At 41.5% G+C, this 13211-nt stretch overlaps 2 protein-coding genes across 3 annotated transcripts in view; one reads left to right on the top strand and one right to left on the bottom strand.

Annotated features, from left to right (window-relative positions):
• Nucleotides 1-10590, bottom strand: part of POPDC1 (popeye domain cAMP effector 1) — a 30885-nt gene extending 20295 nt beyond the window's left edge. Inside the window, exons 1-5 of one of the 2 annotated variants that reach the window (XM_082633328.1) lie at nucleotides 10381-10469; nucleotides 9756-9926; nucleotides 6178-6414; nucleotides 3456-3580; nucleotides 622-809 (exon numbers count right to left, since the gene is read on the bottom strand). In XM_082633328.1, coding sequence (XP_082489454.1) covers nucleotides 622-809; nucleotides 3456-3580; nucleotides 6178-6403 — 539 coding nt within the window. In that variant the 5' untranslated portion in view covers nucleotides 6404-6414; nucleotides 9756-9926; nucleotides 10381-10469. Of the gene's footprint in view, nucleotides 1-621; nucleotides 810-3455; nucleotides 3581-6177; nucleotides 6415-9755; nucleotides 9927-10380 lie in introns of both variants that reach the window. The other variant, XM_082633327.1, reaches the window with a different exon arrangement.
• A 10-nt stretch (nucleotides 10591-10600) lies between these two features.
• The window catches only part of LOC309810953 (uncharacterized protein), a 116423-nt gene continuing 113812 nt past the window's right edge, over nucleotides 10601-13211 (top strand). The window contains exon 1 of the mRNA XM_082633329.1: nucleotides 10601-11174. Within this exon, the coding sequence (XP_082489455.1) occupies nucleotides 10842-11174 (333 nt within the window). The 5' untranslated portion in view covers nucleotides 10601-10841. The remainder of the gene's footprint in view (nucleotides 11175-13211) is intronic.

The raw sequence follows: 13211 nt of genomic DNA, 5'->3' as shown, positions 1-13211 counted from the left end.
AACCCCCCCCCCCAGGTGACTGACATAATTAAAAAGCCCTTCCTGAGGCACAAGTATTAATTTCAAAATAAATTTCACCAACAACAAGGGAAAAAAAAGTGTCCGTATTGAAGAAGACATGTGCCTTCCAGTGGTTATCATTGCTGTTATAGCTGGAGTGACCATATAATTAATTACTCAAACTGGGACACTTTTGAGAGGGAACAGACACTGGCTGTCTCCCCAGGAGACTGATATTCCTAGAAGTTGTATTTCTGTGATGTTCAAAAAATTAAGCAAGTCACCTCTGAAACACGCATAAGCTCCTTAAATTTTAACACCCAATTTAAACCTATTACAATTCTGCCTCATTAAATTTAAATAAAACTTCCAAAAAAGTTGAAAACTTCACAAGTGAAAACCCTGACATTAACAAGATTCACAGCAATAAATTCTACATAATTTTACCATGTTGCTCTGTAATATTCTAAAATGCAGTTGTCTGATGAAAATGCACCACCAACCAGCTCTGTGATCACTTCCTTCATTAGTCGGCAACATTTCCTTTCATTCATTTCCTACCCAGAAGCCAGGAGAGGATTCCAGGCAAACGAAGCATTTCGATTTCCACAGAGCACTTACTTTCCCTTCAGGAGAATACTCAGACGGTCGTCAACTGAGGTTATATCCTCTGCAGCATAGGTCTCGCCCTTTTTCAATGTTTGGATCATGCAAAACTGTCCAGTTAATCTTTTGAACAAATCTGGAGGCACACGGAGTGGTTCAAACAATCGCCGGTAGATGCTTTTGAGTTCCTTTTCGATTTTTACCTGAAAGGCAGCAGTGACCAGATGCCACACTAATGCAGCAACACCAAAACATTGGCTTCTGTGGTCTAAAAGGGATTTTGAGAATAAACAAATCTGCAGTGGATGCCATCACCCTTCTGTGTGTTGGTCAATGGAATGTGACACAGAAGAGTAAGTGGTGATGTAAGTTTAGATGCTAAAAGGGCACTTTTGCAGTTAAACTGAACCCTGAGAGCATATGGTGAAGATCTGCACTATTGATTACATCTCTTTCTATGCGCTACCAAGCAACCGTGGAGGTTTCAAATGCTGTCACAACATTCACCTTGCCAATCTTAGCATTGCCTATAAACAACGTAAAACCTCTTCATTTTTAGAATACTTTTGTTTCACAGAAGGAAATTACACTAACTTTGAAATATTACAGCAAGAAAATAAGTACATAAATTAGGAATCAACTTGGAAACAAATTTATGAGGATACATACATTAAACATTTTTTCTATATATAATTATTATCTAATGAGTTAATATAGGAAAGCAAACATCCACAGCTGAAATTGCTGCTTCTCATTTATTCTGAAGCAAAGTGAAGAGTAAAAAAGTTTCCATGTAGTAATCTCATCCTGAGCTACCATAATCTCGGTAGAATAGAGAACCCATTGGCCAGTAAGGCTGGATGCTAGAGGGAGGGAAAGCAAAATGGCTCAATCACCTCTGCTGTCAGGCTATTCAAGGCCCGGGCCAAGCCCCATCTTTGCACCCAGCATTAGTCTGGGAAATCTGTACAGCATGTGAATGAACTTTGGGGTTCAAATGATCATCCATCTGAATGAAATCTATGGTAGCCACACCGTGAAGCTTACAGACGCAGATGACCAGGGCTGCTCAGATGTCACTGCAGCCTTTGCAATGCTCTCACTGTCCTGCTGTTTCATTTTAACGAAGTACTAGCATTTATATTTTTCAGAAAGGTAGGTTTATCGTCAGAGAAGAAACAAAAGCACAGATACTAAGTGATTTACTTACCTGGTGCTACCATCACATCAGCAACTTCTGAATCTTACGTTCAGAACTTGGGGTTCTAGTAAGTTCTGATATTCAGAAGCTGAAATCCTTATCATTACTATCATCTACCTTCTGCACTCCACAGCTCTCATAATGAGTGTTTAAAATAATTTATTCACAAATCTCTCTCACTTCCAGCGTGCACACTAGCCAGTGTGGCACAGCAATGAACATACGAACTGAAAACTTGACTCATATTCATAATCTGCTCATCCTGCAAGTCTTAGCTCAAGTCCCAATTCCTTCATGAAGCCCTCTTAACTCTACTCTTTGAAAGCATCCACTTATCAAATGTTTTCTTGAGCACCAATTAAGTGCTAACCATGCTTGGCAGGAACCGGGGATACAACAGTAATTGTGGTAGATGATATTATTGTTTCCAGCTATTTGCTGCTTCCACCCCCGTAAGAGGATCATATATCCTCTTATCCTATCCTACTCCCACATCATCAGGCTTGGTCATGTCACTTGCTTTGGCCAGTGAAATGGGAGCAGAAGTTTTAAGAAACATTGGGTGTTTCTTTTGTTCTCTTATATTTTTCTCTCTGCCATGAGAATGCATGTCCAAATAGAACCTGCTGCTTCAGCAGAGACCCGGAAATGAAGAAGACACATGGAATAGAATCACAGCTGCCACAGTCCATATATTAGGTTGGTAAGGAAAAAAACCTGTTGCTGTTATAAGGCACTGAGACTATCAGATTGTTTGTTACACAGCATAATGTAGTGAAAACTGACTAATACAGTAAGCAAAACAGACTGGGTTACAATGTTTGAGGAGATGACAGTCTAGTGGAATGCCTATTACATATATCACCTGTATCATCGAAATTATAATTTCCTATGAATTATCTTGTTTTCTAATAGTTTTCTATGTGCATGTCTGGCCTTGAACATAGATTAGAGCAAGCATGTTATCTTTTACTTTACTGAATATTTGTATGTGCTTTGGACAGTCAACAAACAGCTGTAGAGTGATTTCTAGGAGCCATGCTATTTTCCTATTCTGTTTACATCTGTTTGTTCTTGGTATGACCAAGGAAATACAACAAGGAGTGGAAAATAAAAAGTTAAATACTAGTGTTTTTGTAACAACTCACCAAAAATGGTGATTTCCTTAAATGAGTATTTTGGACATAAGAAAAAAACCAGCTATTACATTTTAAAAAATAGCATGAAAAAATAGCATAAGCTATTTGTAAATCATTAGCAAGTTCATGGAAGTTGTCTCTGAGCACTTCATTTTATAACAAGGCAAAGATTTTCCAAAGTGACATTTGAATACCAATAGGCAAAATAAATAATGAAGTTAGATGACTAAAAAGAGAGAATACTGTCATGTTCTCTCATGTCTAAATTGCCCTAATGATTAAAGACATTTTAAAAACTCATTGGTAGAACAAATTTCGTGGTGCTCAAATATTTCACTTTCAGAAAGAAAGTGAAAGTCTCAGAAAGACTTTCATAGAAAATCTCATCTTCAGAAAAATGATATTAAAGGGCCTAAAGATGTTAGATGGTCATTCTCAGGTCTGAACAAAGTACCTAAAAAGCAAAAGCTTTAAAGTCTCTTCTTTATTAATTAATTGTTAGTAATTACCGGTCTTTTCTTGTACAAAAGATATGAAAGATGCAAAATGTTGATCCCCAGGAACACCGAGTTCCAGATCATGATATCCAAGGCACATCGGTAGAGAGTGGCCCAGACGATGTAAAGGGCACATCCTGTTGAATAATGACGTGGGCATGTTAGGTGTCTAGAGTAGCTTCAGCATGTAGCTTAATACATTTGTCATCCTCCATGTATAAAATAAACCAAACACATCTTAGAAATACCTAAGACAAATATCACATTAAGTTACATTTTGGTTTTTGTTTGATTACCAAAACAAACAAAACCAAAACACACTTTGTTGCAGAAAACTTGTAAAGTATAAAAACCATTTTTTAAAGGAGGAAAAACAACTTCATAATTCTACTAATTAGAGACAACCACTATTGATATTTGATACTTCCTCACAGTCTTTATGTATTTTTACCTGATGGCAAACCTAATGAATTCACAATTTAAAACCTATTCTTGGGCCTCCCTGGTGGCGCAAGTGGTTGAGAGTCCGCCTGCCGATGCAGGGGATACGGGTTCGTGCCCCGGTCTGGGAGGATCCCATATGCCGCGGAGCGGCTGGGCCCGTGAGCCATGGCCGGTGGGCCTGCGCATCCGGAGCCTGTGCTCCGCAACGGGGGAGGCCACAACAGTGAGAGGCCCGCATACCGCAAAAAGAAAAAAAAAAAAAAAAAAAAAACCTATTCTTTTACTTATTGCAGTGATTTTCCCATTTCATTAAAACTCTTCGTATACATAGTTTTTAATGACTGTAATTAATTATACCATAATTTATTTAACTATTTCCCTACTGGTAGATGGGTGAAATGTTTTGGCTGTAATTTTTGCTAAGTAGCAAAAACAGCTTTATACATAAAAATGTATCTGTTCTTGTGACTGCTTGCTTAGGGTGGATCACCTGACAGTGACCCAAGGGAATAACTTTATAGGTTTTGATGACACTAAAGAACCGTTTTCTAAGAGGTTTGTGCAAATTTGCAGTTTCTTTTTTTTTTTTTTTTGCGGTACGCAGGCCTCTCACTGTTGTGGCCTCGCCCGTTGTGGAGCACAGGCTCCGGACGCACAGGCTGAGCGGCCATGGCTCACGGGCCCAGCCGCTCCGTGGCATGTGGGATTTTCCCAGACCGAGGCACGAACCCGCGTCCCCTGCATCGGCAGGCGGACTGTCAACCACTGTGCCACCAGGGAAGCCCTACAGTTTCTTTTGATCAGTTTTATGATGGGAGAATCAATATATATCTTAAATTTAAAATAAAATTATCAATATCATTATCAACACAAATATATCAACAGCACATATGCACATAAAAACTAAATCTCCCATTTAAAAAAGTTATTCATTTGCAATTTTAAAATTTCATCAGAATGATTTGGGGCACCTGAATAATAGCCCAAAATATAAAAAGTTTAAGGTTCTTTAGGTAATATTGCGTAGCAAATATTGAAGACATGTAAAATCTTATTACTTAAAGGAGACAGGGTAACATAATGGAAGGACTGACTGGGAAGCTGGAGGACCTGAATTATAGTCCTGGTTTGACCACTTTTTCCTAGTCTTAATTTTGGATGAGTCATTTAACTTCTGCAAGGCCTCAGTTTCTTCGTTTATCAAGTGTTGGACTAGGTGATCTCCCTTGGTCTGTTCCACCTCCAAAACTCTGTCTTCAAAGTCATAATTAGCTTTTGCTTTTTACAGGGTGTGGTTTTGTCTTTTCACTCAGCACTCTGCTCCTCCTGCTGTACTCCCTACCTGACTCAGAGGTAACAGCCACAGGAGTCCTACAAGCTACCTTCTAGCTACCCTTGTACCACCTTCTTTGACCCTTCCTTGTCATTTGTCATATATTTCAGGCACCATGAGCTTCTCTTCATTCTCCCTCCACCTGCTGAATCTCCCTCTCCTCTGTGCCTTTTACCTGGATACCATACACACTCACACTCAGAGAAATCCTTCTCATCTTCCCAAAACCGGCTCCAAAGTTGTCTCTTCAGTGGACCCTGGTCTGCCTTTCTGCTGAGCCCATCATGCTGTCCATTTCTCCCTGGCATTGGGTGCACACCTGCATCACAGCATCTGATCTGTCCTATGTGACCGCCCATCTCTTTCTCTCCAGCCCCCAAAAGAGTGTCTTTCTCAAGGATGGGGACTGCATTTGTCAATTTCTGTCTGACATATTACAGGTGCTCAAAAATGCACCTGAATAAATGAATCACCAGGGACATAATCATACAGAGAGTAATCTGTCAAGGATCACTGGCTAAAATAGTAAATTCGATTGTTTTAGTATTTTGATGTGGATTAATTTAACGTGCTTCATCAGGGTTAACAGAGCACCCCCCCCCCAATTTTACTTGAACTATTTTGTCTGGGTAACTGTTTTTGTTCCCAGTGTTGCTTTACTTGCTGCAGCAAGTAAATGCCTATTCAAATAATGATAGTTAAAATTATAGAGTACTTACAATGTGCCAGGCACTACTGTAAGTCAAATTTCACACACACTCACCCTCACCAAATTCTTACAACCCCAGGAGGTGGTATTTTTACCCTTATTTGACACGTGGGGAAACTGAGGTATAGAAAGTTTATTGACCCAGGTACGCAGTTAACAAGTATGTAAATCCTCTGAAACCCCCAATACAAAGTCCATCTGATGCAAGTTATAGAAAAGTTACATAAAATCTCAGTTAGGTATCTTACCTATAGTTAACATCCCCCTAAGAAGTATCATATGAAGGTGAAGAGTAGTTGGAATAACCAACCCAATTGCAAAAAAAATATTTGCTACATGAAAAACTAGATGATGTATCTCTTTCCAGTTTTCACAAGTGGTCTCATTGGAAGGCACAGGTAGGATAGTTTCTAACTCAGGTGTAAAACCTATTGCAGTTGATTCTGCCAATGGGCTGGACTTGGTATAATTCATCTTGAAAATTCCTATAAAAACAAATAAACAAAAGGACAATCAAAAAATGACAGCTGTATCTTATCACCCCTATGGGTGTTATACCAAAATTTTTTCTGTGAACTAAATGTTGGTAAATAGACTTCTCTGGTGGTTATGAATTAGACAGAGCTACGTTCAAATCCCAGCTCTGTCACATATTAAATGTATCTATTTCCTTATCTGTTAAATGACGAAAATACTTCATTGACTTTATGAGGAAATGAAATATGTAAAATACTTAGCATAGTGCACAACTATTCTCTGATATATATATATATATATATATATATATATATATCACTCCATATATCTATCTCTCTCTCTCTCTCTCTCTCTCTATATATATATATATATATATATATCACTCCATATATCTATATGTTTGTATCTAAACATACTTGGAGGGGGAGAGAGAAATGAGGGAATTAACTAGTCTAAAAGACAATCACCAATGTTCATAAACCATAGCTATTACAGTTATTTAGTATAGCTTTCTATCATTCTCCCACTAGCGACACTGAATCCAAACACAGGAAAAATAACTAGAAAAACCGATTTTTTAAATACCTTCAAAAAATTAACACCTTACTATTTACTATTTGAAGGCTTAGGATATTTGGAAGGCTTTAATTTCATACTGTTGTTAAATCACTAGAGCATACATATATACATTCTAAATTATCATATATGACATAATAAATATATTACTATAATCATTTATATGTACAGAGAGACTGTTAACATTTACTCCTTTAACTGTCTAAAGACTTACTTTCCCATAAAAATTCTAGTTGGTAGCATCTCACAAATTGAAAAATAGTAAACTTTCAGGTTCCTTATATGGAAGAGGGGTCATGAGTATACATTTGACTATTTAATATTAGAATCTGTAGCAAATACATTTCAAAGAATATACATTTTACGCATGCTTACATAAACCTTAACACAAAATGGCACTATTTCCTTACTATATGACCTGTCCTCTCTGGTACTTAAAAATCTCTTTCTATTGTTAATTATACAAATTGATCCCTGGCAAAAACTATGTAGATTTACAGAATATGTGAATTGTTCTGTTTCGGGCAAAGAATTCCCAATGGGGACCCAAAATATGTTTAAATTTAATTTAGAAATATGATTTTCTTTCCAAATAAGGTCACACAATAAGCCATACTTTTCCATTTTTTTCTTTTCATCCATCACACTAAAATGAAGGCTTTAGGTGGTAGAATTAATTGGTATCAGGTTGGGCATTTTGAAAGGATGTTAATAAATAAATGTGAAAGAATTCCACATCTCTTAAGATGATAGAAAACTATACATGCCTAAATTTACAAACTGTGAATGAAATGATCAAGTCAATTAAAGATCTCTTCCCATAATTCTAGAACAGTTCATACATATGAGAAATAGTTGACTTAGATATTGATTTGCTGCAAAAAGGAAAGAAATCATTAAAATTCAACTACTTTCCAAATTTTTTTTTATTGAAGTACAGGTGATGTACAATATTATACAAGTTACAGGTGTATGATATGGTGATTCACAATTTTTAAAGGTTACACTCCATTTATAATTATTATAAACTATTGGCTATATTCCCTGTGTTGTACAATATATACTTATAGCTTATTTCTTACATAATAGGTTGTACCCCTTAATCCTCTACCTTCCAAATGTTTGGCTCAATAAAAATACAAACCTATTAGGATGGGGGGAGGAATCATTATTTTAATAACTCAACTTATACAAAGTTTGCTTTCAAGAACCAAATCAGAATTAATCTCATAAGCTTTTCAGGAGGGAAAATGATATTAAATGTCCTCTATCACTCATGATGTCAATATCAGCTTATGCATTAGTATTACATAAGCTAAAAATAACTGCCATTTCTACTGCACTTTAGAATGTGTTTTCATTCCCATTGTCCCATTTGTTCCCCTAACTAACCTAAGTTCTCTACGAGACAGGGACAAAGTCATATTCACCTAAGTATATCCAAGGCCTTGCCTCTGTAGAGAATGCCAGAGGTGAAAGCCATATGGAAGGTACACAAAAATGACAGACATTTTTAGAAATTACTTTTCTGTTTCCCCAAACCTCAGTAGTAAAGATAGGAGAGCGCCAAGCCTGCCTGAGGCTGGGAGAGTCAGGTTGTAAACTACAAGCACCAGGAAGCCACATAAGCCAGGGAAAGTCACTTCTGCTCCTTGGGTTGGCTTCTTCCTAGGAATTGAGACAACTGGACTAGATGGTCTTTGAAACCCCTTCAAGTTTTAATAGCCTGTGGCTCTAACAGATATTTATATAGTCAGTTAAGTAATACATATTCCCCCTCACATCCACATTGATTACACCTGTACTGCCAACTAATTCACTGTAATTCAATTTCAGGCTTTTAAAATTTCTCCAACTGGCACTAAAAGTACCAATTTCTGGCCAAGAGAAATGATAGGAAAACTATGATCTACTAACCCAAGAACCAAGGACACGGTAATAAGAATTTTTAAAAGGTGAGATAATCCTACAACATATTTTGATGCACCACACCTTGTTAAATATATATGTATAGTCCATATATTTGTTTAATTTTCTATATTCAATATATATTGTATAGTAATTAACATATTATACATAATTTATTTTATTTGTATGTTTATCTATATGTCTATTATTTATCTAGGTATACTTATCTATATGTCTATTTTGAAATGCCAGTAACCTACTGTCAATTAATATGGATCAGATCTTGCCAATAAATATGGAAACCTCTTGCCAAAGGTTTCAGCTTCCTTTGACCACTACTTAATAGATTTATGTGGCTTGCACTGAACTATCCTTATACAGAGAATGAATGAGTCTAACGAGGAAGGTTAGACTGGTAAATTGGTAAACGTTCAGGTTAATTTCGACTAAATCAAGAGAAATTTTCTTTTTCCTCTGAGTCTGATTTCTTAAATTACCTGTTCTAGTTAAGGCTTGTTTATCTATTGCTTTTCAGGTAGGTGTGAGCAGGGCTAAATAGCTAAATGGTGAAACTAACACTAACCCTTCACCAAACTACGCCAATGAAGAAGATAACAGCAGTGAGCAAAAGTCGTGCTCATAGACTAGCGCAGTTCATTCCGTGATTCTAACTGAACCTTCGTTTATCTTCGGAATGACAAGGGCACTATGTTGCTAAGAGTCTTTTCGTACTTATTCTTGCTCCAAAGCCAGCAGTTTCTGAGACTTATCTGGCCAACAACACGTTTCCCAAAGCCTCGGAAACGAGGGCGCAGGTGGATCTCGGTTTCCCCAGCCATCTGTTCTCCCCAGGCGCCCAGCTCACCTCGCTCCTTAAAGAGGGAAGGTCTGTGTCAACTGGTCTTGATCCGAGGCTCTCGGGCCACGACGGGTGTGCAGTGAGCGCCCTGACCCACCTCGCATTCGCAGCGCCAGGCCAGAGCGCGCGACCCGGTAAGCCCGGCTGCGCGCTGCCTCCGCGTGGGACCCAGAGGCCCTACAGGGGGCGAGGAGGAGCCGTAGTGGGTTCGCGGGCCCGGAACCCTGGGAGCCTCTCAGGGAGGGGAGAGGCCGAGCTCACCTAGAGCTTGCGGGCAGCAGAGCGCGGGAACCGGCACCCGATAGGGCCCAAGCGCCCGAGGACGCTGGCGCTGCCAGACCCGAGTGGCGGCAGTTGACATCCGAGGGTCTGTGACCGCGACGCCCAGACCCGGGGTGAAGGGCGGCTTCCAAGGACAGGGAACGCCGCGAGGGCGCGGCCAGCGAGGAGAGGGCGGGGTTCCCAGCGGCCGGGGAACCGAAAAGAGGCAGCCGCCGCCCGGGAGGGCAAAGTTGCTCCCAGTTGAGCAGGGATCCAACTTTCGCTTCCCGATTTAGCCGCAGGAGCTCGAGGCTGCAAATAGCCTGGCGCGTTGTGGGAGCCCGCGGCCGCTGCGCCTCCCGCTCCTTACCTGGCTCGTCCCTGGCGCGGAGCCCGGGCGGTACTGGCCAAAGTTTGGGGCGGCAGCGGCGGGGCGCAGGGGACACGGACGCGAAGGCTCGACGGGAGCCCGACACGAAAGCCTCGGCTGATCGGCGGGTCGGGAGGCTGCTCGGCCAGTGCCGGGTCCCCGCGCCCGCAGCGGCTTTGACTAAAATAGGCATCACTGCAGCTGCGGCCGGGGCTGGGGCCGCACAGCGCACGCGCCCAGCGTCCCGGCGCCCCCCGGCGGGCGGAGTCCCGGGCCTCAGCCAGGACTCCCCGCCCCACGGCTCCAAGTCCGCCGCGGCGTCTGCACAAGCGTGGTCCCGTTTGAAGCACCCGCTTCTTTCTTTCCTGGTTTCCTCTCTACTTCTGGGTTCTGTCCTAGTTTGGGCACGAGTTGGGGGGGGGGCAACAACTTGGGGCCAGCGGCGTTGGCCGCTCAGCCTCATGGGGATAACTCGAGTAGTCGGGTCCCAGGAGGGAGAGAAATCAGAAGGAGAAATGAAAACTAGAATCATTTCCCCACAAAGTCGAACGACCCCCTCTCATAACTCCTTTCTGGGACAGTCGCCCGCATCTCAGCACAAGCCGGAAGAACCGGGAGAGAGCGCAACTCGGCGTCTGAACCTGGCGGCGGAGGCTGGCGGTTTGGTCCACACCGACGCGCGACTGCGCCCTCGGGGACCCGGCGAGGGGCCAGAGCAAGCCCGCCCTGTTGCTGCGGGGGCCACGCGGGAGAGACCTTCGACACGAGCCGCGGTTTTGTTTCCATGGAAGAAGGTACTTATCCGAAATTTGCATTCCCGTGGCGGTCCCTGGCCCTCCACTCTAGGCGAAGCTCCACCCGGAGGTTGCCACGTGAATTTGGCAGATTTGGGACCCTGACTTGAAAAACGAGATATGAAAGTACGCTCCAGTCAGTCTTTACTGTTTATAGAGCACAACTCTTTTGGGTAAGAAATGCAGGGCAATTTAATGAAGAGTTGGTATGGGGAAGGAGTTGGAGGACGAAAGAGGAAGATTAGGTGGGCATTCACAGTTTCCACCGAAGTGTCCTATTGACGGATAAAATTTGTGCCCGTTATTAGAGTGTGAGGTCGTTCATGCGTGCCAAACATGAGCCAAAGACCACAGGTACTTTATAAAGTGAGGACCTGGGTGTGCACACTCGCCAGGCCTCTCCTGTTGCAGAAGCAGTGCAGCATCTTCTTCAGGAATATGGGCCATAGTGTTGCACAGACCAGCTTTGAATCCTGCCTCTGCCACCAGCCAGCTGTGTGACCTTGGGGAAGTTACTTAGCTTTTCTGTGCCTCAGTTTCCTCTTTTGTACCTTGGGGGTGATGATGGTCATGATGATTGCACCTGTTTCTCATAGGATTGTTTTGTGGACTAAATGATTTAATATGCATAGAAGGCTTACAATGGTACCAAGTAAGTTCTATGCGTGTATGAATATATATTCTACTTGTAGAGTTCCTTCTCTAACATCTTTGAAATTTGCTGTATCTATCCAAGATTTATTTTCAAGGCTACTTCTTCAGAGTCTGTTTCTTTTTAGATGCTCTGCCAGCCATTTTGGTAGCTGCCACTACATACATTTTAAGGTGTAGGTTTAATAGTAAATGTGCACAAAGATTTTGCATGGATATTTATTGGAGAATGGCTTGTAGTAATGAACACTGGAAATAATTTGTAATCATAGGGGACTAAGTAAATTATAGGACATCCAAATAATCTTGTTCTAAGCAGCCATTAAAAATAATTTATAGGGCCTCCCTGGTGGCGCAGTGGTTGAGAGTCCGCCTGCCGATGCAGGGGATACGGGTTCGTGCCCCGGTCTGGGAGGATCCCATATGCCGCGGAGTGGCTGGGCCCGTGAGCCATGGCCGCTAAGCCTGTGCGTCCGGAGCCTGTGCTCCGCAACGGGAGAGGCCACAACAGTGAGAGGCCCGCGTACAGCAAAAAAAAAAAAAAAAAAAAAAAAAAAAAAAAATTTATAGAAAGATATTAGAGATATAATAATATCTGCTAATTATACAGAACAGAGGTCAGCAAACTCTGGCCCAGAGGCCCAGCCTACTACTGATTTTTGCACAGCTCATGAGCTAAAGCGGTTTTTACATTTTTTAAATGGTTGAAATCATCAAAAGAAGAGTAGTATTTCATGACGTGAAAATTATTTGAAATTCAAATTCAGTTTCCATAAAGGCAGCATTGCGGAGTTGTGATAGAAACTATATGACCCTGCAGAACCTAAAATATTTACTATCTGGTTCTTTACTGAAAAAATTTACAGCTCTTTGATACAGAGTTTACTTGGTGCCAGGCACTGTGATAAGTGGTTAAATATATTAAGCCATTGAATCCTCATGATAGAAGTAGTTACTATTATTATCTCCATTTTGTAGACGGGAAACTGAGGTAATAGCGAGGTCGAGTAGCCTACCCAGGGTCACACAACTAGCGAGAATCTGAGCCAGGATGTGAACCAGACAGTCTAGCTCTACAGCTTACGCTCCCGTCCACTACCTGTACAGTTTCTGCCACCTTCTGTCACTGCCTACACTGCCTCCCGTAAAAAGATGTTAAGTAGAAAAAGGCAGGTTACAAGAATGCGGAGAACATTACAAACCATCGGTGCTGTTAAGCAGTAAAATGCTTACATTCCTTACTTCAGAGTGCTGAAGTTGTAAGTGATTTTTCTTTTTTTTTTTTTGCGATACGCGGGCCTCTCACTGTTGTGGCCTCTCCCGATGCGGAGCACAGGCTCTGGACGCGCAGGCGCAGCAGCCATGGCTCACGGGCCCAGCCGCTCC

This window comes from Mesoplodon mirus (genome assembly GCF_964341445.2).
Source record: "Mesoplodon mirus genome assembly, chromosome: 10".
NCBI lineage: Eukaryota > Metazoa > Chordata > Mammalia > Artiodactyla > Ziphiidae > Mesoplodon > Mesoplodon mirus.
Note: the sequence above shows the minus strand (reverse complement) of the source record. Positions and strands in the feature narration are given on the sequence as shown.